The sequence below is a fragment of the Phocoena phocoena genome, chromosome 3 (genome assembly GCF_963924675.1).
Source record: "Phocoena phocoena chromosome 3, mPhoPho1.1, whole genome shotgun sequence".
Classification (NCBI taxonomy): Eukaryota; Metazoa; Chordata; class Mammalia; order Artiodactyla; family Phocoenidae; genus Phocoena; species Phocoena phocoena.
This window is the reverse complement of record NC_089221.1, coordinates 134,966,839-134,993,591: the sequence shown is the minus strand read 5'-3', so window position 1 is coordinate 134,993,591 and position 26,753 is coordinate 134,966,839. Positions and strand designations below refer to the sequence as shown.

General features: G+C 42.3%; 1 protein-coding gene across 13 annotated transcripts in view; it reads left to right on the top strand.

Moving 5' to 3' along the window:
- Positions 1-26,753, top strand: part of EBF1 (EBF transcription factor 1) — a 395,077-nt gene that overhangs the window by 273,034 nt on the left and 95,290 nt on the right. For 9 of the 13 annotated variants that reach the window (XM_065874800.1, XM_065874803.1, XM_065874809.1 and 6 more), the window contains one exon: positions 24,084-24,214. In XM_065874800.1, coding sequence (XP_065730872.1) covers positions 24,084-24,214 — 131 coding nt within the window. Of the gene's footprint in view, positions 1-24,080; positions 24,215-26,753 lie in introns of all 13 variants that reach the window. The other 4 variants (XM_065874801.1, XM_065874799.1, XM_065874806.1 and 1 more) reach the window with 1 other exon arrangement.

The window sequence follows — 26,753 nt, the reverse complement described above, 5'->3', positions numbered from 1 at the left end:
AGGGCCTGCGGAGTGTACTATCGTTGCTCTTCTGAGTTTCAGGTTGTGTTGACCTGAATGTAAGGCCTACTGTGGCGTCAGTTTCTCTCTTTTTTTTCCCCCCTGTGGCAAGAAGCGGTGCCCTCAAAAGCTGTAGTGCAGGGACCCTGTCAGCTTGCATGCGCTAACACTTTATTATCCAATGATCTAATATGCAACAAGGCAAAGTGCTGCTGCTCATCATTCTGACATAGAATGCTGGGAGAAGTGACTAAATTACTTTCTGGACCATTAGCGCTAGCAGCTATGGTGAACTCACCAGCAGCATTTATGCAAATGCCTGTGAATACACTACTGGCTTTGTTAGGGAGCCGGCTGACAAGCAGTTTAAATGCTCATTTTATTTTAGGGGACATCTTTTTTTTTTTTGGCGTGCATGTGTTTTTCTGCCTCCCTCCCTCCGCTCTCTTCCCTTTCTGCACTGTTGGGGGACTTGCCTGCTCCGGGATCATTGGGCAGATCTGAGCGGGTCGGGCGCCTGGCCAGCACCCTTTCTGGGAGTGGGGTTAAGGCCCTGATCTGATGTTCTTCAGATCAAGGTGTTTTCTTTTAATTGTTACGAATTTGTACAAACCTTGATATTTATTTGAAAAATTAGTAGGACTGTATTAATCAAGAGTTTTTATTTGATTTTTTGAGAAACAGTTTGAACTTTTTCTTTTGAATTGGGGTAAAATTTCTTTACAATGTTGTGTTAGTTTCTGCTGTACAGTGAAGTGAATCAGCTACGTGTATACCTATATCCCCTCCCTCTTGGACCTCCCTCCTCCCCTTTCCCCCTCCATCTAGGTCATCACAGAGTTTTGAGAAGATGAACATTTTACTGTCGATGAGTTCTGACCTGAGGACCTAGTTTCCTGGCTCAAGCATAGATGTTTTAAAACACCTCGCTTTTTAAAATGGAAAGCGATTGAAATTTAGCTTTGTGAGCTTCAGATACGAATGAATTAAATCTCCCCTCACAGTAATTACAGAGATTGACATGTGAAGTATAATGGTGCCAGGATCCCAAAATAAAGCAGAAGTGGAGTTTGGTCAAACTGAAAATCCTTTGTAGAATAAAGAGTGGTGTTAGACTTGCTGGGCCTATCTCCTTGCTGTAAGTACAGCAGTAGAGAAAGAATCAGATTTTCCCCACCACCAGTCAGTTCTGACCTTTCCATTGTAGTGGCCCCTTCCAGCTGCCCCTGACAATATGGTGTTATTCTTGCTCTTTAGCATTTGACCTTCTTGAATCCTTTTGCTCCAGACAGAAGCAGTTTTTGCTGCTGTTGGTTGCCCCTGGGTATCCGGCCCCATTGACTCCCAGCTGCGCTTAAATTTGTTGTTTTCTGGACATGTGGAGAAAGACAGTTCAGGCTTGGGGAGATTACTCCAAATTGAGAGACAGCATGGAGCTTCCAAAGAAACAAGAGACTCCCTCTCCTCCCTTCTTTGTAATCAGGCCCTAAGAAGTGGCTAGTAAGTGTCCATTGGATCTAATAGGACGAGGATCGGCTGTCTGACTGGAGAGCTGGGTCCGGTCCTGACTCTGCCGTTAACTAGCTGTGTGACTCCGGGAAGGTCCCTTTGCTTCTCTGGCCTCAATTTTTGTATGTTTTCTCAGAGCTGGGTGGGGCCGTCTCTAGACCTTTTAGCATGCACTATTTTTTGGTGCTCTGGACTGAAGCCATTGACGCGTGCCTTTGCTCATCTGATACCTCCTGAGGTGCCTTTGGAGAAACAGGTCTTCAGGAGAACAGAGAAATCCACTGGCTGTTTCTGGTGTAGCCCTTTCTTAGGGTGTCAGTAAGAGATCATTCTTATGTCATGTCGGTAATGGATCATTCCTTCCTCCATTCCTTCATACTAAGCATCTATTACATGCCAGATGGGGAGCTAGGTGCAGGAGCCCAGGCAGATACAGTCCCTGTCTTCACAAAATTATGATGTAAATAGAGAAGAAAGACACTAAACACAACTTACCACTAACTCATCAGACTTGTGTTTAAAAGGGGGACCGTAGGGCTTCCCTGGTGGCACAGTGGTTGAGAATCTGCCTGCCAATGCAGGGGACACAGGTTCGAGCCCTGGTCTGGGAAGATCCCACGTGCCGTGGAGCAACTAGGCCCGTGAGCCACAACTACTGAGCCTGCGTGTCTGGAGCCTGTGCTCCGCAACAAGAGAGGCCGCGATAGTGAGAGGCCCGCGCACCGCGATGAAGAGTGGCCCCCACTTGCCACAACTGGAGAAAGCCCTCACACAGAAATGAAGACCCAACACGGCCATAAATAAATAATTTTTAAAAATTAAAAAAAAAAAATAAAAGGGGGACCGTAAAAGGAGTGAGGAGAAGTGAGGTGTCAGGAAAGACTTCTTTGAGGAAATCTCATTTATGCCCAAACCTAAGAGATGAGTAAGTTTTCCCCTGACAAGGGGACAGAAACAAATTTCCAGGCAGATGAATAGCATGTGCAAAGACTGTTTTGCTTAGGTGAGTTCAAGGAACCAGAAGCAGCCTGTGATGGTTCCTGTTGCTCTGGCCACTGAGAGTGACAGGAGACAAGGCTGGGGAAGCTGCTGAGGGTCAGATCACGCAGGCCTGTGTGGATGCTCAGGCCGTGGTCAGAGACAGTTGTGAAATGTCACTTCTGGGGGCCACGCAAGCCTTTTAAGAGCTCAGTGTCAAGTACATGGACTCCTAGTGTGTCGTAAAAGCCCAGGGCAAGATTGCTCTGAGTGGCTTATAACCTTGCCCTTCCCTGCCAGCCTTTGGAAGCTCATGACGGAGATGGCTGTGCCTTGGGGCTGTCCCCCTGATCACTTCTCATTCTATTACTAGTGCATGTGTTCAAAATAAGAAGAAAGTCCAACATTTGAAGAGTTCTTTTTCCAGATGGTTTTGGCTTATTAATTTTCTTTTTCCATAAGTAGCCAAGAAATTTACTTTCTGAACTTGTAGAGACTTACCTGGACAAGTGAAAATAAACTAAACAACAAAGAGAAACATGCCGTCCCAAGTCTCTCGCTCCCCTCCCACTGTGGTCAGTGACTGAACACACAGCTCACTCTGAGTGAAGAGCCACTGAAGTACAGACCATCATCTAACACACCCTTCATATTCCAGAGAAGGAAGCAGACCTGGAGAGAGCATGTCACTGCTTACGCTCACATTGCTAGTTTCCATCCAAATCCGTTTAGAGCTCTTTGCTCTTGCCCATGGTATGCTGGCCGGCAAGTACAGATTTTAGGAGTTGCACAGATGTCGGAGGGCATGGGGTCCATCCCTGATGGCTTTCCAATTCCGGTTGGCCTAGGCTTGCAGGGGTCTCTCTGCGATTCTGGGGATCATGAGAAGAATGTCTGTAAAATCTCACCAACTTCCTGACAGAAATGCAATGCACCTTCAAAACACAAGGGCAGAGGATGAATGCTCAGAGCTTTGCATTTGGACAATGGCCCTTTATAGGACTGGTGTTGGTGCAGAACTCCAGCCAGCCCCACTTAGGTAAGAGCATTTTGGCGAAGGGTCTCGTTTAGCAGAAAGATACGGATGTCATCTTTTGTTACTGAGGGTGGCGTGTTACATCTTATCAATTGATTTTCCTACTTGAAAAAGCAAGACAGACGCGAGAACAGAACATTAGGGTTAAGAATATCCAGATGTGTCATAAAATAGAGGAAGGAGGCCCCAGATTTTCAAGCATCAAATCAGGCCTTTTTCTTTGAGCAGCGGGGAAGGTGTCTTTTGTCTTCCCTTGCAATAGAAAGGACCCGGCAAGAAGTCAAGATAATGAACAAGGATGTAAGTGAAGACTGATTTTCAAAGTATCCCTTGAGTAATCCATAAAGCAGGTAACACCAGAAATCCTAACACTGGGGATTTGGTAGCCAGCAAGCTCTCGGCATCAGGCAGATTAAAGAGTTCATGAGCCACAGGTCACTGCTAAGCAGGTGATCTACTTTATCTTTATTTGAATATGACACCACCAACAGCATTGCCGACAAAGGAGAAACAGTGCTCAGACTTTGCTGCCCTGCTTAATAGTGACCATGCCAGGTAGTAATATGTATTCTTTTTCTTCTTCTTATTGCTGTTGTTGATATTTGGGGACTATTGTCAGCTAACATTTTTGGAGCATTTACTATGTGCCAGCACTGTGGTAATCATTTTATTTATATCATGTCATCAAATCCTCCAACAAGTCTTATAAGCTATAACAGTTATTATCCTCATTTGACAGGTGGGAAAACTGGGATTTAGAGGGATTAATAACTTACGCAAAGGCACAATTAGAGTTGAAACTGGGAGTCAACCCCAGGTCTGCCTAACCACAGAGCTCTGTGGAATAGTGGCACTAACTATAATGACACAAACACTCATTGAGTCCTGACTGTATTGTGCGCATGGTGCTGTGGGCACCCTGCTGTAAAGATGAGGAAAATGAGACTAAAGAGATGTTAAGTAACTTGCCCAGAGTTGCACAGCAAATAAGTAGTAGATCTAGGATTCAAACCCAGAGAGCCCGACTTCAGAGTCTGTACTTTATAGACTACTTGCTCTATACATTATGCTGGTGTTCTTTGCATCTCTTATCCTACTGTTCTTATTTTTCCTCGATACAAGTGAGGCAGTTTTGCTGGTATCTTAAACAGACCTTTCAAAAGTTAGCCCAGATATATCTTTTTTTGTTTCTCATGGGCATATTGTATAAGTTTACCTTAGAGTTCATTTCCCTTCAACAGCCCTACTTTTCTCATGGCTGTAGTCAAATAAAGAAAATGCTGGTTTCATTTGCTGACTGGTATGTTTTCCGTGGGGCTGGCAAGATAAGAGGGAGACTTGTAATATTTTATTTATTTACAAGGATGTTCTAATTCATCTAGAAGTGGTTTGCTGACCATATGGACTCCCTGGCGTGCATACAAGGTAGAGGAAAAGGAGACCAGGAGAAAGTGTGAGATTTTGAGTTAGATGACAGTTAGGGTACTAACAGTCTCCTTGTTAGGGCACTGAAGGGTTACTAAACCTCATGCCACAGGGACCATGGGAAACGGAGATGGATTCGGGGAGGCAGTTTTCTTCTATGAATTTCTTGAGAAACCTGTGAATTGTGGGAAACTTCCAGTATTTGGTATTTTGTGTGACCTAATAGATGACTGAACCACACCTAACTTATTTTAATAAGCACACAGTGTCAGGGGAGGGGGTGGGGTGACAGAATGGTGCTTTCTGCCTATGTTTTGGACCGAAATGACAGAACTTTTTTTTAAGCCTAATTTTTTGTTTTTTATTTGGTTACAAAAGCATCATAATTCCAATCGTGTTTATCTGCATAATTGATTGTTTCAAGCCAAGGGCCTCTTCCTAATTACTTTCTACGTACTTGAGAATATCAAAGGATTCAAGTGATGTGAATATGCAGATGAGAGCTTCTGTGTACTGATCATAAATCTTACTAAGATGAGATATTTAGGGGCACTGACCAGGAGTGGGTTTGAAACATTTCTTTGTTTGAACATTTTCATTCACGCATGCAGAAATATATGAAAACAGAGCACTGTCCCTACTTTGCCACGTGACCTCCGCTATGTACTTTTATTTCTTTGGGCCTCAGTTTCCTCATCTATTAAGTGGGGCTGGGGACAGGGAGCTTGATGAGCCCTTTAAGCCCTGATGATTTGTTGTTTGAGCCCAGCTGATCTCCTGAGCTGCTATACACACAGTGCTTTGGTGAGTGACCACCAACATACCAAGGTGATGTTCACTCCACAGGACAGGTCTGAGGCCGACTTCCTTTTGCCTTGGGCATTTCTGCAGGAGACTGACAGTGAGTTCCAGGAGGCCTGGAAAAACCCATACACAGCCACTTGTGCCTTAGGTAGCTCTCACCCGGCGTTCTTCTCTCTGAATTCCTTCAGCTGGTATGGTGTAGTGTTGAATTCGCTTGGTTCACTGGTTAGCAGTGAGCTTTTTTACTAGGTTTCCCATGCAGTTAGGTGATAGAAAAAAATCATTCAAAAAAGTTTTTAAAATTAGTTATGTCTATCTTAATGCATAAGCGAAAATCAAAAAAACAAAGCAGTCCCAAGTTGTGGTCTCACAGCTATTCTTTTTTTTTTTTAACGTCTTTATTGGACTGTAATTGCTTTACAATGGTGTGTTAGTTTCTGCTGTACAACAAAGTGAATCAGCTATACATATACATATATCCCCATATCCCTCCCTCTTGAGTCTCCCTCCCACACTCCCTATCCCACCCCTCTAGGTGGTCACAAAGCATGGAGCTGATCTCCCTCACAGCTATTCTTGCTGAGGGCAAGATTGAACTTAAAGAAAAAGTAAGTCAATGTAAACAAAAATAGCAAGTATAATGTTAATTAAGTCATAGAGTAAGTGGTAGAGGATGGAGCAAAATCAGGACTGAAGCTTGGGAAACACTGTTTTGGAGGGCTTAGGGGTTGGGAGAAGTAATACTTTTTTCATGTCACCAGGAAACAGTATAGGACCCTGGGAAACACTTTTTTTTTTATGAGTCAAATGTTGTTTTTTAATAGAAAACCTTTTTAGCTCAGTTTTACCATGAGAATAGACTTAATGTCCTCACAGGATTTTGAAAATCAAAATGTCTCCCAAGCTGTTACCTCTGTTTTTATTTTTAAACAAGTAGTGTCTGCATGTCAGAAAGCAGAAATTAGTGTGGAAGGGAGGATTTGAGTCAAGGGAGAGCATCAGCCAGGGTCCACGCAGGCAGCGCATTATGATAATATATACGGAACCAGCTGGACGCTGAGCAAAGCTGACATTGTGTTGTCAGGGGCAGAATCGCCCATCAATTTCCAAGATAGGATTTGAGTTCAAATGACAGAAAGAGCAGCAACTGTGTTGAAACCAATGCATGGGGGAGGGGCGGGGCAGGCAGGAACCAGCCAAGCCTAAAGACAGGAAGTGCTGGTACCTCCGGAAGTGGGGTGGCTCTGTTTTCTCATCTGGCTGCTACCCTTCCTTCTAACCTTAACATCTGTCAGCGAGATCCACCTGGGCCCTTGCATGATTAGAGCCCAGTGCAGGGGGAGCTTACTGGTGCTAATTTTAACCCCATGAGAATGGAGTGCCTGCTGCTAGAAGGGGGACCAGAGCAGCTTAGGAAACCCGATTCCACAGAGCCACTGCCTTATCCAGTGAGGAAGCCCAGTGTGGGTGTAGTGGCAGTTAATAACCACTGGAAGATGTCTCAACTTTTTTTAAGCTAGTCTGTTTAATGCCTTAATACGTTAACAACTCTGATGATTCTTCCCTAGTTCGCTGGCCTATTCGTTCAGCATTCAGTCACTCAGCTACTTACATTTATTTACTGACTGCCTACTCTATTAGACCATAGAGATGCAGAGGCGAACAAGGCAGCCACAATTGTTGACATTATGAAGTATACAGTCACGTGTGTGTGCATATTTATGTCGATATAAAGCAAATGATTGCACGTAGAATTACTTAACTTGAAATAATGGTAAACACTCTACAGGAGAAATACAGACTGCTAAGGGAGCTTTAAACAAGGGAACTCAGCCAAGTCTGAAGAATCAAGGACACTTAAAATTTAAAATAAGAAGGAAGGAGTAGCATTTCGTCAAGCAAGGAGGAAAGAGCAATTTAGGCAGAGGGGAAAGCATATCCAAAATTCCACATGGGAACAAAATATTAGAAGCTTAGGGGAAGAGTAAGCTGGGACAAAGTGAGAGAGTGGCATGGACATATATACACTACCAAAGGTAAAATAGCTAGCGGGAAGCAGCCGCATAGCACAGGGAGATCAGCTTGGTGCTTTGTGACCACCTAGAGGGGTGGGATTGGGAGGGAGGGAGATGCAAGAGGGAAGAGATATGGGGACATATGTATATGTATAACTGATTCACTTTGTTATAAAGCAGAAACTGACACACCATTGTAAAGCAATTATACTCTAATAAAGATGTTAAAAAAAAAGAAGCAGCAGCAGCTTAGGGGAGACCCAAATGGGAAAGTGGCTTAGGTCTTAGATCCATTTTTGAGAAAATAAATTTGGAAATTTCCCATAGGTTGCTTTCTCTTTGACCTGGAGAAGTGGATCCAATGTATTTTTACAATCACAGGCTAACAGACCTCTTTGCCCAGTAAAATGCTAACTTTTAGACCAGTGTTTCGAGTGATGGTGAATTTGCTGTTATGATAGCAGCCTTTGAGCGTTTACTAACATCAGGTTTAATGCTGAGCACTTTATATCATCTCTTTTAATGCTCTTAACCACCATAGGAGGGCACTACTATTACTCTCTCCATTTAGCAAATGAGGGACACTGAAGCCGTCTTTCAAAAATTTGGTTGTGGCCAAAAAGAAAAAAAAGAGTCAGATTTTTGTATCTGCAGCATTTGGACATCCAAGTAGCGGACGCAGTCGGCCATCACCACCGTTCTTTCCCACTCTTTAGTCATTGCTGATTCCCTCACGTTGGACTTCAGAGGTGGAGAGAAATTCTCCTGCCATTTGATCATGTAATATAATTCCTGCTTCAATTGAAGCAAATTGACGACGTTACTCAAAGGCAAATTGAAAAGCCAGATCTGTGCTAAATCCCCAGGGTACGTTAGTTGGCATGTGCAGTGATATATGGGAAGGTGCTTTTCTGGGTTAAGATAAAAAAATCCTGGTATCACGTCACGCTATCAGGCACCCCATCTCAACCACTCTGTGCCAGCCCTGCAACTTGAAATACTCAGTGGACAGAAATGAAACTTTATAGAAATTAGGTGATCATCATCTTTATCAGATGAATATGATGCCATCAGCATGATTCTAGCGTCCTCAGAAAAAAAAGAGATTTACCTGGAGAGGAGCAAGGGAAAGTCTAAGGCATGGATTGTAGGGCTTTTCTGCCAGCCTGCCTTGGGCAAGTTGGCTAGGAGATGACCTAGTAATTAAAATCCTGCTTAAACGTATGCTGCTGGTCAGTCATAATGAAGGCACCAACATGGGAAACCAGACGGTAACCAGAGAAGGAGAAGAAAAGTGAAACACAAAAGTAACACTGTCGAGACTGTGGGGCGCAGAAATAGAACTGAATTGGCCGAATACTTATCTGACCACTAAGCATGAAAGTGGAACCCACGTATTAATATATTTTTACCCCAATCTGTGCAATTAATATTTTATGTGTGAACATACGCTCCTGTGTTACTGGCTTATTTAACTGACAGTTGCAATCAGCAGGACGCCAGTTGTTCAAACCCACATTCTTCCCCCCTAGTTCGGGAGCGCTGTACAGCAGGAGAACATGGGGAATAGAGGCAGAGACAGCGCCAGGTTTGGGGCTTCTTCTCAACACATCAGTTTCTTTCATCCACCTTGGGGCACAGCAATAAAAATGTCAGAAGACGTACAAATAGCAGTAGACTCTGGCTGTTATTTAGAAGAATGATTAAAATTAATGTGGTTGGTACAAATCGAGAACTCTCTTTTATTCTTTGGCTACTTCTCTTTTGAGCGCAGTTGGGAAGGCAGCAGGCTGAGGAGGTCCTACGCGCTGGTTTGGAGGCAGATGCTTTTAGGTGTGTTATGTGTGGGGCTGTGGGGGAGGGAAATGAGTGCCAGAGAGGTTCCAGAGTGGTTTGTCATTTCCTAGTAGAGCAGGAAAACAGAGTTTGGGTCGTTCATTTTTTAAAAATTTATTTAGTTTTGGCTGCGTTGGGTGTTCGTTGCTGTGCGTGGGCTTTCTCTAGTTGCGGTGAACGGGGGCTACTCTTCGCTGCGGTGCGCGGGCCCCTCACTGCGGTGGCCTCTCTCATTGCGGGGCACGGGCTCTAGGCGCGCGGGCCCAGCAGCTGTGGCTCGTGGGCCCCAGAGTGCAGGCTCTGTAGTTGTGGCACACGGGCTCGGTTGCTCCACGGCATGTGGGATCTTCCTGGACCAGGGCTCGAACCCATGTCCCCTGCTTTGGGAGGTGGATTCCCAACCACTGCGCCACCAGGGAAGTCCATGGGTCATTCTTTGCTAAAATATTCTGGCTGAATCACCATGCCAGCTGTGCTCTTCCAGTAACTATTATGTGCAACAAATCTTTAAAGTCAGACCTCAGATTCCTCTACCTTTCAACTTTGGTAGAAACCTAGAAACTCTTCTTGGTTTGGTTAGCTAAAGCCTGTGGAATCCAATCCTTGTTGCTCAAAAAAAAAAAAAAAAAGACAAGTTGGGGAAAATGTTATTAAGTTACTGTTTTAGGATAACCTATTTAATCAGTAAACTTTTATTATTTTCTTTATATGTGCAAAATTCTGTAATGAACACCACTGAGATGGATAATGTCCAAGTTGAAAATGAAAGTTAAGGGGAACTGTCCTACAGTTTAAAGATGTAAGTTCTCACAGTGCTGCTATCACTTATATTTGATGTTCGGATTCTTGACCATGGGTTTAGCAGCCCAACTTAACAGCAGTAGGAAAGCTTCTAAGCCTCAAAGTCTGGCAGTATTTTCAGTGTTCCTGTGTTTAAATTGGCACTTGTGGTATTATATTAGGATGCCATTTTTTTGAACTTGGAAACAGAAGAAGGTAAAGAGAGATTTTACTATAATTCATATGTGGGGCTGAGTCTTAGGGGGAAAATAACTTTACTTGGAAATCGAGTAGTAATATTCTGTAAAGTTAATAAATATCCACCCTCTATCTTGGGAATAAGGAATTTCACAACTAAGATTTTATGGGACTTTGGCTGTGTTTACATGGTCGAAGTTTAGCGAAACTGAGCAGAAATTTCAGATAAATACCAAAATTGAAGGGTAGTTTGGGTATTTTAAAGATCTGACTTTATCAACCAATATGGATTCTCAAAGTTTCAGGTTCAAGTGAGTCTCCAAGATTCAGTTACCTCATTTGTAAAGTGGAATTTAAAATAACATCTCCTTGCCCACCACTTGCGGTTGATATTAATTGTGATAATTATGGGCAACCACTTTGAAAACGCAACAATGCTAGTTAATTGTCAGGTATTGGTTAAGTGCGGAGCACTGACTATCCAGTTTGTGAATGAATGAGGTCCCTGCCTTCAAGGGATGTGTTGATAGTTGGGTTGTTTTGCATATATGTGTATATATACACATGCCCAGCTGTATACACACACACACACACACACACACACACACACACACACATCTGTTTGTATACAAGGATAAAAGTTCAAGAAAAAGTGAAGTAAGTGACAAATGAAGGAGTTCACTGAAGTTTCAGTGTTTTGTAGACTGGGATAGAAACAGCTTCCCACAAAAGACCAGCCTTTCAGCAAAGTACTATTTGGATGGAAGTGAGTGGTATAACCTCCTTGAAAAGAAATGGTGGAAACGTGCAAAGCGTGTTTGGAGACAGGGTATTTGGAGAGTCCGCCGTCATCATCTTTATTTTCTTCTTCCCGCCCTTCCTCCTCCTCCTCTGGCAACTCCTCCCCACCTTCCTTCTGTCTCACATTTATTCATTTCTTCCTCTGTGCTGAGCTCTGTAAATTTAGGTGAACTCATTTAAACCTCACAATAACCTCATGAGGTGGGTTCTCTTTAAGTATTATCCCCAATTAGAGTGGTAGAAACTGAGACATAAGAAAAGTAAAGTAGGGGCTTCCCTGGTGGCGCAGTGGTTAAGAATCTGCCTGCCAATGCAGGGGACACGGGTTCAAGCCCAGGTCCGGGAAGATCCCACATGCTGTGGAGCGACTAAGCCCGTGCGCCACAACTACTGAGCCTGCGCTCCAGAGCCCGCGAGCCACAACTACTGAAGCCCGCGTGCCTAGAGCCCGTGCTCTGCGACAAGCGAAGCCACCGCAATGAGAAGCCCGCGCACTGCAACGAAGAGTAGCCCCCACTTGCCACAACTAGAGAAAGCCTGCCCACAGCAACAAAGACCCAACACAGCCAAAAATAAATAAATTAATTAAAAAAAAAAAAAAAAAGGAAAAGAAAAGTGAAGTAAGTTGCCCAGGCTGTTAAGTGGAGAAGCTGGAATGTGAGCTGAGACCTCCTGAATCCAGAACCAGTGGTCCCAAGTGCTGCTGAGCCCTTCTTCCAGTTGGGGATAGGTGGAGGGTGAGGTTGGAAGGGGCGAATCAGCCAGACTTGTAAGGGTGGACTTGATCCTGTAGGCTAAGGGGAAACGACAGAAAGCTTCTGAGCATGGCAGTATTGTTTTGAAAGTGGGCATCAGAGGCAGGTTAATCTGGGTTTTGTACGTACGTGGGACTTAGCACCTAATTAATAATCTGATAGTAGAAATGAATCATAAACAGGCAAGTGTGAGTACTTGCCCTTTGCAGTCCAGATAGAACAGCCCAGACTCCAAAGAGTAATTTTTGAGGCGGCCAAGTCAGTCCAACATGGAGTTCAAATGGAAGTGGAGCTCTCACTCTTTTTTGCTCCTCTGTCTGGATAAGTTTGATGATACACATCCTGGTGCTTGTGACGTCACTGATCATCACCACGGAAACATCTGTGCTATGACAAACACTGGAGTGCAGCATCACCGAATGTGTCAGCGAAGAGAGGAAACTGGCTCAAAACGATAAGGTTCTCAATAATAAAAGTTCACTCAAATACATTAGCAGCAGCAGCCTAGGTTGTGGAGAGAAATGTAAGCAGTGCTATTCTGAAAAGCACAAAGCAAGAGTTGTGCATTACTAAAGGTTGGACAAGGTTGATTTTGAGATGCTGCTCACATTCAAAGCGTAGTTTCCTTAAAAAGTCACTATCTATGCTGTCTTGCATAATGACAGTAGAAATCCTTCAGGAGCACGGAGCTCGTCTCCCAGACTGCTTATAGAAAATCTGCACAGCGGAGGAGGGCTAGCTGGGGACTTCTGTGTTGTTCTGGGAGAGGGATTGAACAATCAGAGACAGAATTGACAGTGGTGTGGTTTGTGTCTGTTGTTTGATGAGTCGGTGGTAGTATTAGTCATGCAGTTTCAGAAATTAATAACTAAAAGATGATTGGCCCTCCAAGGATTTATAGAAGTTGCACACTGATGGATCAGATCATGGACTGAATCCAGCTCTAAGTCATATTTAGGTTTGGTTTGCATGTTGCTTTAAGAAACTATGTATTTGTTGCTTTACAATTAAAAATGAAGGCGTTTTATATGAAAATCTGGATGTGCACATTCTCTTAATATCCAGAAGAGCTGGTAGGGCTGGTAGTGCCACATTCTCAAATGGAAACAATTAGGTTAAACTGAGAAGTTGTGTCCCTCTTGGGTAGGGGATACGCTCTACAGTTGGCCACACTCCCCACCTCTCCCATCGTGTTGCCCCTAGCCCATTTTATTTATTTACCTTCCTGCCTGGCCGTGTGAGCACTTGATTTTGTGATCACTGTTGGAGGGATTAAAGATTAATTGTTCCTAGCACAGTTTCTGGCGTGTGGAGGGCGCCCCGTAAACGGTAGCTCTGTTTATTCTCTGTCAGTGACAGGCTCAGTTATTTACACTTGAACCATAGATCAGCACTGTTCCATGGAACTTCCTGTGATGATGGAAATGTTCCATAACTGTACTGTCCTCTGTGATAGTCACTAGTCACATGTAGCTCTTGACCAATGTGGCTAGTGTGACCCAGAGAATAATTTCTATTTTTATTGAATTTTTGTTAATTAAAAATTAAATTTCAATAGCCACATATGGCCAGTAACTACCATATTGGGCAAAGCAGATTTAAGTAATGGGATTGAACATCCGATGCAGTGTCCTTGTTTAGGATAAAATGTGGAGCATAGGTGCTAGGACTGTGTTTGGTCAGCATGTTTATTTTACAAGAGATTACTTATAGCGGGCTTCATCAGTTAGGATCACCTATTTGGTACCACCCCGTATCACCTGACTTCTAGAATTCTTGTCCATTTAAGGAGCCAGATACATATGTTCTACGAGAGTTATACCAATAAACCTAAGTCATCCTAAGCTTGAATGGGAAGTTTCACTGCTCTCTGCCCCCTGACCTTTCATCAGTTAAGGGTATTGTGTATTTATAATAACTAGACCTATGTGTATAAAAGCCTAAATTTTTGATTAGCTGCTTGCTGCTGCCATTCGTGGTGGCATAGGGCCAGGAATTAGGGTTACCAAGGGGGCTATGGAAAGCCGATGGAGCCCTGCTAGACTGCTAGGGGGATCCTCTCTTCTTAGGGCTGGGGCTGCACAGGCTGCTGGCTCTTGCGTTTCCATCACAAGCATAAATCCAACACACCTAATGACCACGTTGCCCTAAACCAGCCACAATGTAGGATTCTGAATGATCCCTCTTTCATGCAGCTTCTTTATTCCTTTGCACCTTGGTTTGCTTCACTGAGCCCAGCAGTCAGAACCCTCCCCTTTCCTTTGTCACAGGGTTGGAAACCCCAGAACCATCTACCAGGCTCTGGCCCGTTGACAACTTGCCCCAAGCCAGCTTTTCCAACTGAGAAATGAGTAACTTCACTGCTTCCAGGGATAGATGCACAGGAGGGCAAAACAAACATCAGCCTGTTTCGTTGAAGATGGAGCTCTGAATTACAAACCCCCTCCCCTGAGAAAGCCTCCTTAAAAACATAGAAAACCTAATGAACATGAGAGAAACAGCTGTTGTAGCTAATTTTATCAAACGGTGACTAATACTAATCCTCTTGAAATGGAGAAAAAGAACAAAGCATACATGAATATATTCTGCTTGGATCATTCATCCAGTCGGAATTATATGTCATCTCTTCTTAAAGTCGTATCTGCAGAGAGGATACAGGTCTTGCTTTTCTATCTTTATGTGCAAACATCAATGTAAACCCCTATTAGGACAGTGAATGGAATGAGTCCTAGAATTCAGTAGGAGGAGGAAGACAAAGCCCTCTAACAAAAAAAGTAGATTCTCCGTACGTTTAAATTCCTTCTTAGGAAAATTCTTTGCAAAAATATTTACTAGAAAAAGACCAAGTTGATGTCAACTGAGACTAAGTAGCGAAATGTTAAACTATCTGCACACATCTCTGTTTTGAATGCTGAATTTAGTCTGACTCCCAGACACAAGGAGGCTAAAAATTCATTTTCAGATAAGGAAAGGCAAACCTTGGAGAACAGATGGAGCAGAGTTCAGCATAAAGGTTTAATCCTATCAGGCCGATTCCTGTATGACCATCTGGATAATCCGGCACACACATTCAAGGCCTGTTAAAAATACGGCTCCAGCCAAGATTAGCGTCACAGATTTTCCACTAGACTTGCTCATATTTGACTTTATGATTTTCCAGGCCCAGGAAGATTGCTTGCAAATAAACACTTGAGGATTCCATGAAGAAGCAGTGACATGTTTGTTTTTTTTTTAACCTGAAAATTGTTTCCTTTCTTCACAATATTGGGTGTCCTTTTTTGGAAAGTGACTTTCATTTCCATTTCCTCCCTGACTTTCATATCTAGAACTTTTCTTATAACAGGATAATCAGGAGAATTGGGCTAAAAATAATTTTGTGCATGAAAGTTCTCATCAGGAAGAAAAGAGTTATTTACCTACTGTATAATCAGAGGCAAGTGAATTTACTATTGTTGCAACAAATATCACAATTGGACCCATGAATAATTCATTTTGAGGATTCTTCCACCCTCCATGATAATTTTTCTCTGTTGCTTTGCAAAGGGGTGGCTGACAGTCATAGGACAAGAAAAAAGAAAAACTGATGGCATTATTTGCTGTGAGCTGCTCTAGGATTAATATTTTGTACATTTTAATTTTGGATTTGACAGATCAAACTTGAGGTGGAAAGCAGTACATTCTCACCTCTTTGAGTTATAAAATTCTGAGCTCCCAAAATGTTTTTGTTTATTTATTTATTTGTTTATTTATTTATTTTTGGCTGCATTGGGTGTTCGTTGCTGTGCGCAGGCTTTCTCTAGTTGCGGCGAGCAGGGGCTACTCTTCGTTGCGGTGCGCGGGCTTCTCATTGCAGTGGCTTCTCTTTGTTGCGGAGCATGGACCCTAGGCGTGCAGCCTTCAGTAGTTGTGGCACGCGGGCTCAGTAGTTGTGGCTCGCGCGCTCTAGAGCGCAGGCTCAGTAGTTGTGGCACACGGGCTTAGTTGCTCCGCGGCATGTGGGATCTTCCCGGACCAGGGCTCGAACTGTGTCCCCTGCATAGGCAGGTAGATTCTTAACCACTGCGCCAACAGGGAAGCCCTCCTGAAGTGTTTTTAACAAACAATTTTTGCATATTATGAAACAATGCTGTGTTGCGTGTCATTAAATCAAAAAGCCTTAAACAAGTCTTTCAAGTGCAATTTAGAAGTTACAGGTACGTCAAAATGTCAAGATTTTTCGCTGTTAAATTTTAAAATCACCCTGTGTAGTGAACCTGCACAAAGTTCTGGATCACAAATAGACAAACTCAGAAATCCCAAAGTGCTTGTCCTGGAATGTTCGGATTACGATTGTTGCCCCAGGATTTCTGTACCAGGATTTCTGTCCTTCTCTTGTTCAGATCTATGTCCACTCATTGTTGAGGAATTTTGCTAATTCAGAACAGAATAAGAAATCTGAAAAATAAATGGCAAGTAGATATGACTTGGACTTGCTCTGTATTTAGCAAATGGCATAGTTTGGAACGTAGGTATTCTGCTAAGTTCAGATACACCTAGACAGCCCCACTGGGTTAACTCTGCCTTGATGTAGATGGATATTAGATCCATGTTTCCATCTAGCAACTATGAATTTTTCCTTCACTTGTTTTCTGAGAGAGCCACTAATGTCAAAGCAAAGGGCTTTCTTGCCAAATGAAGTCACTTTGGAATAAAGGATGAAAAACACTTGAAATTCTTGAACTCCTCATTTAATATTTAATAGATTTAATTGCATCTGGTGTTGAGAAATATCTATATCATGGGTTACGGTTCTCTTCAGAGTGACAAACACACCATCACACACAAACTCCCACATACACACAGGGGGTTGGGGGAGAGAAGGAGGGAGGCTCTTTTGCATATATAATATATGATTCTTTGCCAAGTAATATCTAGATATGCTAGTGGATGGGGCAATAAATGCAAGCCAATAACAAAACCAACCCAAATAAAAACCCTGATAAACAATAAAATGCTTAACTGCATAAAGCAATTACTAAAGAAAATAAAGGAAGGCAGAACTAAATCTGGTTAGTAAAGTTAAAGTAAGAGCATAAGTGTTACAAAGACTGCTCCATCTTGAGTGAGGAAACTGTCAAATTTGTTTATCTGTTTATTAGTTGGCTAGCAGTCTGTGGTGGAGTTAGCATTCTGAAAGTGAAGTTTGCACCCTCTGGTGCTAGGGTTCAGGTCAGGCATTATAACTGCTACTGGTTTCTAAGGCTTCCAGTTGGAGGGTGGGTGAACCCAGAATAGATTCACTTCCTGTACATGGTGAAAATACACAGAGCCAGGTTTCCCAGGAGAGTCAAACCCTCTGTTTGCCCTCTTCCCTGGCCAGCAGCTACTGGATGTCAGGATCAAAGAATGCAGGTGTTGCTCCTGATGAGCTGTGAGCAGTCAGGAAAATCATCATTTCACTTTAGAAAAGACCAGCAAAAATAATAGTTCCAATTAAACAGGAAGGGCAGATAACTGTGCACTGAGTCCAAGTGCAGGTACTTTGTGTCCCCATCCATCTCTGAAACAGGCTTGCTCCCAAGCACAACCTTACCAAAATCGAGTAGATACAAGGGAGAAAGGCCTGAGAGTTGATGAGGTCACAGGTGTCCCATAGAAATGAGCTGAGCTCATGGGTTTCACAACCTTTTCTGCCAAGTCTCAAGAATTTGGGGCAATAAGATTAAAGCTAATTCCTCATTTCTGAAAAGATTGCCATTAATATTCATTCCAGGCTAATGAGAGCCTTAAAAAAAAATTCTACTTTGTAATTACTGATGCCAAATCCACCTCCTCAGTAAGCTTAGCTATGTTAGCAAGTCACTGGGTTGGAAATTTCCTAGGGAAGTTTTACAATCCGCCTCATAATCTGCGATGGTGAGATTATGGTGTATTCTAGTAAATAAACTCTGGTTAGTGGGGAACTGATGATGACAGTAATTGTTATTATAGCAACTAGCGTCCTATGTGCGTGGAACATAGTAAAACAGCAATACCCAAGCAGATACTTTCTGCATTTTGCCAGGAGTCTGTGAGGTGGGTACCACCACTGCTTAGAGCGGGTGACTCAGAGAGAGGGTAAGTGACTGCTTCAAGGTCGCACTGGGTGGTAGATGTGGAACTTGAAAAGCTGGAGCTCTGGCCCATTTTCAGATGCTATAATACCCTGAATGTTAAAATCAACTTAACATAATCGCATCTTTCTGTCTTTACTCAGAAGCCATTAAGGGCTGGTGTTGGCATCTTCACCTCCATTGTAAGCATCAGTGTCTGCTCTGTAGAAATGTTCATCAGGAGTAGAGAGTTCTGGTTAACAGAATGCTGGAAAAAGAGGGTTTCCATTTTTTTTCCCATATACCATACACAAAGAAAATGGAAAATAACATTACCTCCACTTCAATGGAACTTTATTTTGAGATTTGGAGTGGGATTAAAGCATTTCTAAATTTGTACCTTTTACCAACTGATTGAGCGTTGTTTCCCCATGGTATTTAAATACAGGGATGGAGAAAAGAGCCAAACACCACATCTCTAGTGAGGCTTCTGTAGTGGGACGTCGACTGTCACAAAAGCCTCATTTTGGGGATAAGAGATGGTAAATGCTGCACCCGGGTCATCTATACAGCTACCCCAAACAAGTGAGGTATTGATCACAGTACAAAGAGATTTCAGAGGCAAAAGTAAGAGCAGCCCCAGGACCCTGTTGATAGCTGCGCACACCACTAATTCACCTCAATGGGCAGGCACCTCTGAGCTCAATTAACCCTTATTCCCAAGGCCCCCCATAAACCCCGAGGTAAACATGGTTCTCCCGGCCCTGGCTTTCTATCAGTGAAATAGATCATTGCTATTGGAGGCTGAGGGGCGATTCCAGTTTATAAATTCACCTCGCTAATAAAAAGCCTGATACTTCCAGTGTGGGTGAGCAGGCATTCGAATCTTGTAATACTGATTCTATAAATCAGTAAATTTCAAACTGCTGAGGCCATCCATGATTTCTTCTGCCTTCTGTGGCTATTGGAAGGAAATATAAACCCTCTGGAAGTAGAGCAGGTGATAGCAAATGGCCCCTGGTGCAACTGTCTGCACACAGAACATTAGTTGTTAAATATGTACTGGAGCCTGAACGATTTCTTTCTTTCGTTTTTTTTTTTTTTTTTTTTTCCCCCCTCGTTCTACCCTCTCTTTTCCTTCTCACCGCAACCATTGTTCAGAAGCAAATTGGAAATCTGGTAATTAGGCCCTGACTCACGGTGTAGTATTAGAGTTCCGAGCCAAAGTTCAACACCCTGAAATGAAATTTAAACCAATTAATCTGTTAGATTTTTATCGCTTGTCCGTGTTTTCTCAGCAATTCCCCCAGCACGTGGCCTTTGATCAACTCTCATACAAACGCTAAAATGTGTGCCTGCTGCTAGCAAGATGGGAATGACATTAACATGGTACTCATAAAACAATCAGAGCAGAGAAGCCCTCAAACAGGCAGGGCATAGTAATATTTAATAAAAGCGCACACATAATCTTCAGAATTAGCATTTTGTGCCTTGCAGTACCTTTGGGAGAAGAGCTTTTATTTGTGGAGTGATCATTATTATAACAAAGAAGAGCTACCTAATAATTTCCACTTTAACTCTGCAATGTGCCACGAGCATTTCAGAGCCATTATGCTAAACTGTGGTGGTATAATCATGTTATTGTCATAGTTTGAAGGAAGGAAAAATCTCCTTTACTTGGGTGGCTGTTGTGAGTGGGAGGAGAGGTTTAAAAAAAAACAAAAGAGAAAAAAACACCCAAACTTTTATTTTTAATGAGATTTAGAACCAGGAATTGGCTTACTGTCCTTGTGGAGACCCAGAGTGTGAAAATTCATTGGCGAGGAAGAAAGACTCTTTCATTAATTAAATCAAGATTTGGCCGGTAAAAGTGGTTTTGTATTCAAATCCACTCCTCTCCCCCATTCCATAATATTTCCTTGGAGATGGAATTGTATTGATTATTACACTCCTGGGCTGGATTGAACTCTTTCATGAGTCTTTTCACCTTCAGATTTCACCAAACCCATCCACTGTGACTATTATAAACTATCTTCCCTCTGCATCTCTCTGGATATCCTGAGTCAAAGAAAAACAAGTCGTTGCAGACGTTCTCCGAGCTTTCTCAGAGAAAACATACCCCAAGAGAAGACGGAAGGGGAGGCTCAGGGTCTGTTACTTAGCACATCTGAGCTTAAAAAAAAAAAAAAGTAGTATCAATTTGCTCTAAAACGTATAACCTTTATGTTGCACAGAATTAAACGCTCTGCTGTTATTTTTTAAATTAAAACGTATTACCTTAGTATGTGCTCACTGGAAAAATTCAAACCATACAGCTATCTGTAGAGTAGAATTTAATAATCTCCTTTCTCTAGTCACCTTCCTTTTTCATATGGACCCACTGGGGACAGTTCGTGTACATCCTTCCAGACTTTTGTCTGTCATACCTGTTCACACATACCTACACACGCTCATGCATATAGGCTGATAGATATCAGTTTTTAAGTTAACAGAATCACGCTGTTCATCAGGCTACAAATTGATTTTTGTTTTACTTACTGACATATTTTGACATCTTTCCATGTCAGTTTATAGAAAATTTTTTTCGTCCATTCTAATGACACTCCACGTATCCTACGGTATGGATGTACTATAATTTATTTAATCACTCCCTTATTGGGGGCACCTAGACTTTTATACTGTTTACTGTCAATACTACAGTGAACATCTGGGTACTTGTTATTTTAGGCACGTTCGCAAGTACTTCCTGGGCTGCTTTTAGTCTCGCAAGTTTGTTTGTGACTAGGGTCAAAATGTAAGATGGCAGCCGATGAGTTAAATTTAAGTCCATAAACATTTTGTTTAGCCTACACATTAAAAAATATATATATTGAATTAGTTGCCAGCATTTAAAGATTGGGAAATTTCACATAAAAATCTGGGCTCCTGGCTTCTTTAGAAAGATCAGAAGACCAGGTCACACTGGGACTGCATCTGTGTGGGGATGCCAATGGCTGGAGCTTCCCCAATTCGGTATCAGCAGCCATCCATCTCATGCTTATTCTGAGACCCTGAGCTGCTGTATTCATTTGTGTTTCTTGCCTTGGCCTGTATGGATTTGTGAGTTCTTAACAACTGCTCTTGAGCCTGGTTCATTTAGCTAGTCACAGTGTTTTCTACCCTGCATTATTGACATTATAGCGTTCTTCATTTGCAGGACTGTCTCATGCATGAAAACTTAGCATCTTTGACTTCCAGGTACTAAATGCCAGGAACATCCCTTCCTCACCCCTCTCTCTCAGTGGGTCAGTCCATGATTCCTTTACATATTTTCCAATCTTCCCAATGGGGGAGTGCCACAGAGCTTCCTCTCAAGACTGCCATGACACAGATGTATAGGAGCACCTCTGGAACCCTTTGAGGTCTCAACTTAGAAAGGGCTGCCCGACTGACTTGTTCTGAGAATGGCACTTAGTTCCCTAAGGAGGGATAGTGGATTGTGTTGAGCATTGAGGTAGGATGGATCCAGGGGTGCCACTCTTTTCCTTTAGTACTTCCCCCGGCGCTTTTTGTTCCTCCCCCAAAGAAGATGGTATTGTATATTGTTTCCTCACCAGTTTTTCTCTTGAAACTTGATGCTCATTTACCTCTGACTAGTTGACGTGTACCTTTTCTTCTTGATGGTTGAAAACATTATCACTTTCCTTAGGAAATGTCTGAACACATACACACACATCTATACATACATGTACTTACATGCCTTCTATATCCTACAAATAACAAATGGAAAAAAGAGAGCTGGGGTCAAGTATAAAATTGGCAGTTCTTGACCATGTTATTATAACTTCTTTACAATAGGAGAGTCTGTCAAAGATAAACCAACATGCCCTTGTGTCTGCTTTTGTGCAATGATGAGAAAGCCTGGAGGAGTCCATACTTAACTAAAGGAACATGCTTGTGTGATTAAAAAATAAAATTTAAAAAATTAAAAGAAATCCCAAAGCTAATACAGATAATAAACACCAAGATTATTTTGTGGTTTATGAGGGCAATCACAGGGTCAGCGTTTAATGATACCATTGGATTCCACACTTTGCCATCAGGCAGGAATCTTTCAAGACCAGTTCAGTTAAACCAATATTCTAGTCTTCTCAGAAGTATCCGGGCATATAGTAATACCTTTTCTATTCCACTCTAGCAACTAAGTACTTATACTGAGTTAGAAATTAAGAATTAAGATTTTGAGACATTAACTAGAATGTTTCCAAACTGCTTATATTTTAAGAATTTTATATAGCTGTTGAATATAGTTTATTTCTCTTATAAATTGCTTGGAATCATGCATCATATTCTATTATTAGTTTAGGAGTACTCAATTATGCATTTAAACGTGGTTACTTTTAAAGGAAGATTTTACGAAAAAGTCCTATGCCTGTGGAACATTGATCACCACCTTTATATGTGTCAAAAATTGAACAAGAATTTTCAAGCCATGAATCATTTACATTTCCTTGATTAATTATTTTGTTTTTAGGAGAAAGTGGGGGAGAGAAAAGGCATCTGAACTGCCCAGTTTTAGTTGTAAATGCATTGCTGTTAGTTCAGCCAACATGAAATGTTTAGTTTGGATATTTCCAAATTTCTCTGTGCAATTTTATAAGATAAATTTGACTCAAAATCAAACCCATTCTGCTTGTTTGTGTGGTGGCACATGAGCAATGGTTCCAGCGGGCTGGGCTTCATATTTTCTTTTCTTCTTGCAAAAGTTAAAGCATGACATTTTGCCAAATTTGACAAAGTCCAATAATTTTTTTGCCAGTTTCTTCCTGTTAAAATTAACTGGTGCTCTCATTGGCTTCAATACTTGGAAAGTCAGTCTAGGGTACTTAATAAACATTTTATTAAAGAGGAGGGTCTCACTTTCTCTCCTTAGACAATATCTCCTTTGCTTTAGAATTTTGCTTTGTTCCTTTTCATAAAAGTGATCATGAAAACAGCAGCATGGCATTGTGGAGTTAAAAATCCTCAGTGGTACGAAAGTACTCTCTGAGAGATTTCATTTTTGCCTAGTAATTCTGTTGAAAGCACGCCATGCTCATCAGGCAAACCACCTCTAGTGTGTTTGGAATCACAGTATTTGCAAATTATTTCCCATCTCCAAGGGCCATTTATAATGGAAAGAAAGGAGATAGGAAGTTTTGAAAAAGCCAGTTCTTGGGTTTTATGCCTGGGAATGACAACAAAGCAAAGGTCATGGGACTTTCTGTGGTTCAGCCCTGACTCAGCTATTTGGTTACATAATTCACCCTGAGTGACCTGCATACTTTGCATCCATAAAATGGGATCCATGACATTTATTGAAAAAAACGTCGTGACTTTTATTCAGGAATATTGCTCTGTTAGTGGTACAGACAGAAGGCACGGAACAAGAATGATGTTCTGCTCCAGCCTCCTTTCTTTCTTCCCTTCCCATCAAACAGCAATGTTTATCTAAAAAAATCTATGAGCTTTCTTTTCAGGAGATGTATTTAATTATGAAGCAATTCTGTGAGGTTTCCAGTGTATTTTAAAACATCACCCATTAAAAAAAAATCCTTAGCATTTCATAAATTAAATTTTGCTTCTACATTTTATTTCATAAGATTTCAGGTTTGAAAAAGATTTGGGTAACCTATATGTATCTTAATAGAAACAATGAAAAGCATGCTTTTAAAAACTGAAATTGCACCCTGAGGTTTCAGGTCCTAATGTGACTAGGAAATGCTGAGATCTTGAGGGACTTTCTGTTCGTGAAAAGATAAAAGATTTTTTTTTTTTCTTTTCCTCAAGTCTCCCATCATTAAAGTTTGGTTCTAACAGCCGACTCCTTCTCTTTTTCATGTGTGTTGAAAAGCAGCTACTCCCTGTATCAAAGCCATCAGCCCGAGTGAAGGATGGACGACGGGAGGTGCGACTGTGATCATCATAGGGGACAATTTCTTTGATGGGTTACAGGTCATATTCGGTACCATGCTGGTCTGGAGTGAGGTAGGTGTTGTCTGAACATTAATATCTAATAGCTTGGTCTAGTTGAGGAGACTGTCTACACTTGCATTTCTAAGAGAGTGTGTAGAATTTAGAGATGGCAGTCTGGGTGGGCCAGCTCCAGTCTACAGAACTCTGGAAACTAGGAAAGATGGGTTGGGTTTACCAGGAGGCATCACTTTCTACTGGAATGACTTCCATCCACTGGCCCATCAGCACCAGGAGACCTTCTGTTTTGTCATTTGTCCTCATGGGCTAGCCACAGTGTGGAGGTCCTATTATGTATTGGGAATTGGAAAGGAGATGCAAAGTCACAAAATATATAGGCAAAGCCCTGTTCAAACTGTAACAGGGTAGTAATCTGTGAACATTTGTAGATGGAGTCTATTGTAGGACCATCTTCAAGGATCACCATTCATGTGACAGTAATAATCCAGGTGTAGGTGGTTCTTGACTTATTCAGTGACTCTTCATCAGAGAGTGAGCAGTTCGCCAGGGGAACCTAGAAGAACCCAGAGCCCTAGGAGTTTATACCTCTCAGGCATCTCAGTGTGGGACTTCAACCATATGAAAATGACTATGCTCTGTTTTTGCAGTACTTTCCAAGCACTGTGATCATTATTTTAACCTGCAAGTTGACTTGTCTGGCAATAATCAACATTAGCTCAAATTACAAAACATAAGTATCACCATTCCTTAGAAGCCATGGCAAACTTGCCTTTGCTTTCTAAATTCTGAGCCTCGATTTCTTAGCCAGCATGCCCAGAGCCCCTTTTCTTTCATCTCCCCGAAGTTTAGAGTAAAAACAAGGTTAGAACTGCAAGAGACCATTGAGCTCACTTATCTCACACACTTTACAAGTGCTCATAGAATGGCGAAACTTTATTGAGACTTACTGGATTCTGGGCGCTGTGCTGAGTTCTTGACATAGATCATCTTAATCTTCCCTCTACACCACAAGGTAAATACTCTTAACGTGTATCTTTTCTTGATAAGGATACTGAGACTTAGACATATGTAATTACATCACCCCAGAGCAGCCACCCAGAGCCCATGGAGTGTGAGTGACACAAAGGAGTGGCCACACAAAGGAGTCAGTAGCAGAACTGGAGCTAGAACTCAGAGTTTCTATTTCCATTTCTGGTTGTCCTCCCATGACACCACTGTTTAGCCCATCCAGATGTTTTGATTGTGTTTTCTCTTTGGAGGGGCCACAGAGATAAGCAGAAAGTTAAGACTGTGACAGTTGAGTACATTTATCTTTCCAAAGCAGAGGCTGCCCTTCCTTTTAAGCCTTCTATGTGCACACCTCACTGCCAGTAAGCCGCTCCAGCAAGCTCCTTGCCAGCCCGTTCTGCCGCTGCCTTTGTCTTTCCCATGCATCCAACAAGCGGCGTGCTCTTGGCCAGAGAATCCAAGCTCCCTTAAAGCTGAATCAGAGATGGACTTCTCAGTCCACCAAACTCATTGCTGTCCACGTTAGAACAGCCCAGGTCTGGAGGTGGACTGAACTCCCCTGGCTGACTGCACCCCATTCTTTGTTGGAAACATTGGGTTGTAACATTAGAAGCATCATGTACATGGCAGATGTTTCTTCCTCGCTGCTGGAGACAACAGTGCTCACAAGGATAGCCATTCCCAGGTCCCCTGGGCTGTGTCTTCATCTCTTCCTACCCCTCATTCTTTTGCTTGTCCTGGACCTTGAGAAGAGGGGAAGAATAAATAGAATATGAACTTTTTATCCAGGTCGTAGCAGTCACAGTGAGGCCTGAGAAGTGGGGCTCAGAATCAGCCATAGTCTTGACCCCTGAGAATAAGTGGGGTTAGTGTGATGCTCCCTTTACAACCTCATGCCCGTCTTAGGCCAGGTGCACCACGTTGGATGTGGAATAAAGGACTTCAGCATATCAGGAAATTGTTAATTTTTCCCTGCACCTTGTCAAGGTCCCCCAGTTTCCTCTCAGTTCCCTCACTTTCTTGCCCTTTTTGGGGAACACGTAAGGGAGGTTAAATTCTACCTCAGATTTATCTAAGTTGCTTTAAAGGATGTTTCCATATAAAAATCAACGCAAGTCATGAAAAGGAAAGTCCACTGAGGTGATACCTTTGTCCTCCTCCCTCATGTGTCCCTCCACTACCCCTGCCTTGAGTGTACCAGAAGCCCCTCGTGATGGATCTGGGGGGTCCAGCTGGGAGGTGAGGGTTGGAGGGCGCCTGCTCCTTCTTTGCCCGCCTCCTCCTCACAAACTGCTCTCCTTCGTGGATATATCATAAATCAGCTAGGACTCTTGCCTGGTGAAAGCCCACTATGTAGTTTCCCAAAATATTTTAGCTAATATTCTTTTAAAATAAATAAATCCCCTGCAGCATTAGCAGTTGGGCGTCTGGATGGAGGACTTTAATTTGGCCTGTTATCATCATGATGGCCCTGACATTTGGAAAAATGAGTCTTGCAGAGGTGAACTTTTTGTAAATATTCTAAACTATTTATAAATTTAGATTTTCATCCAGGCTGTTTGACGGATATGATGTTCTCTCTCTT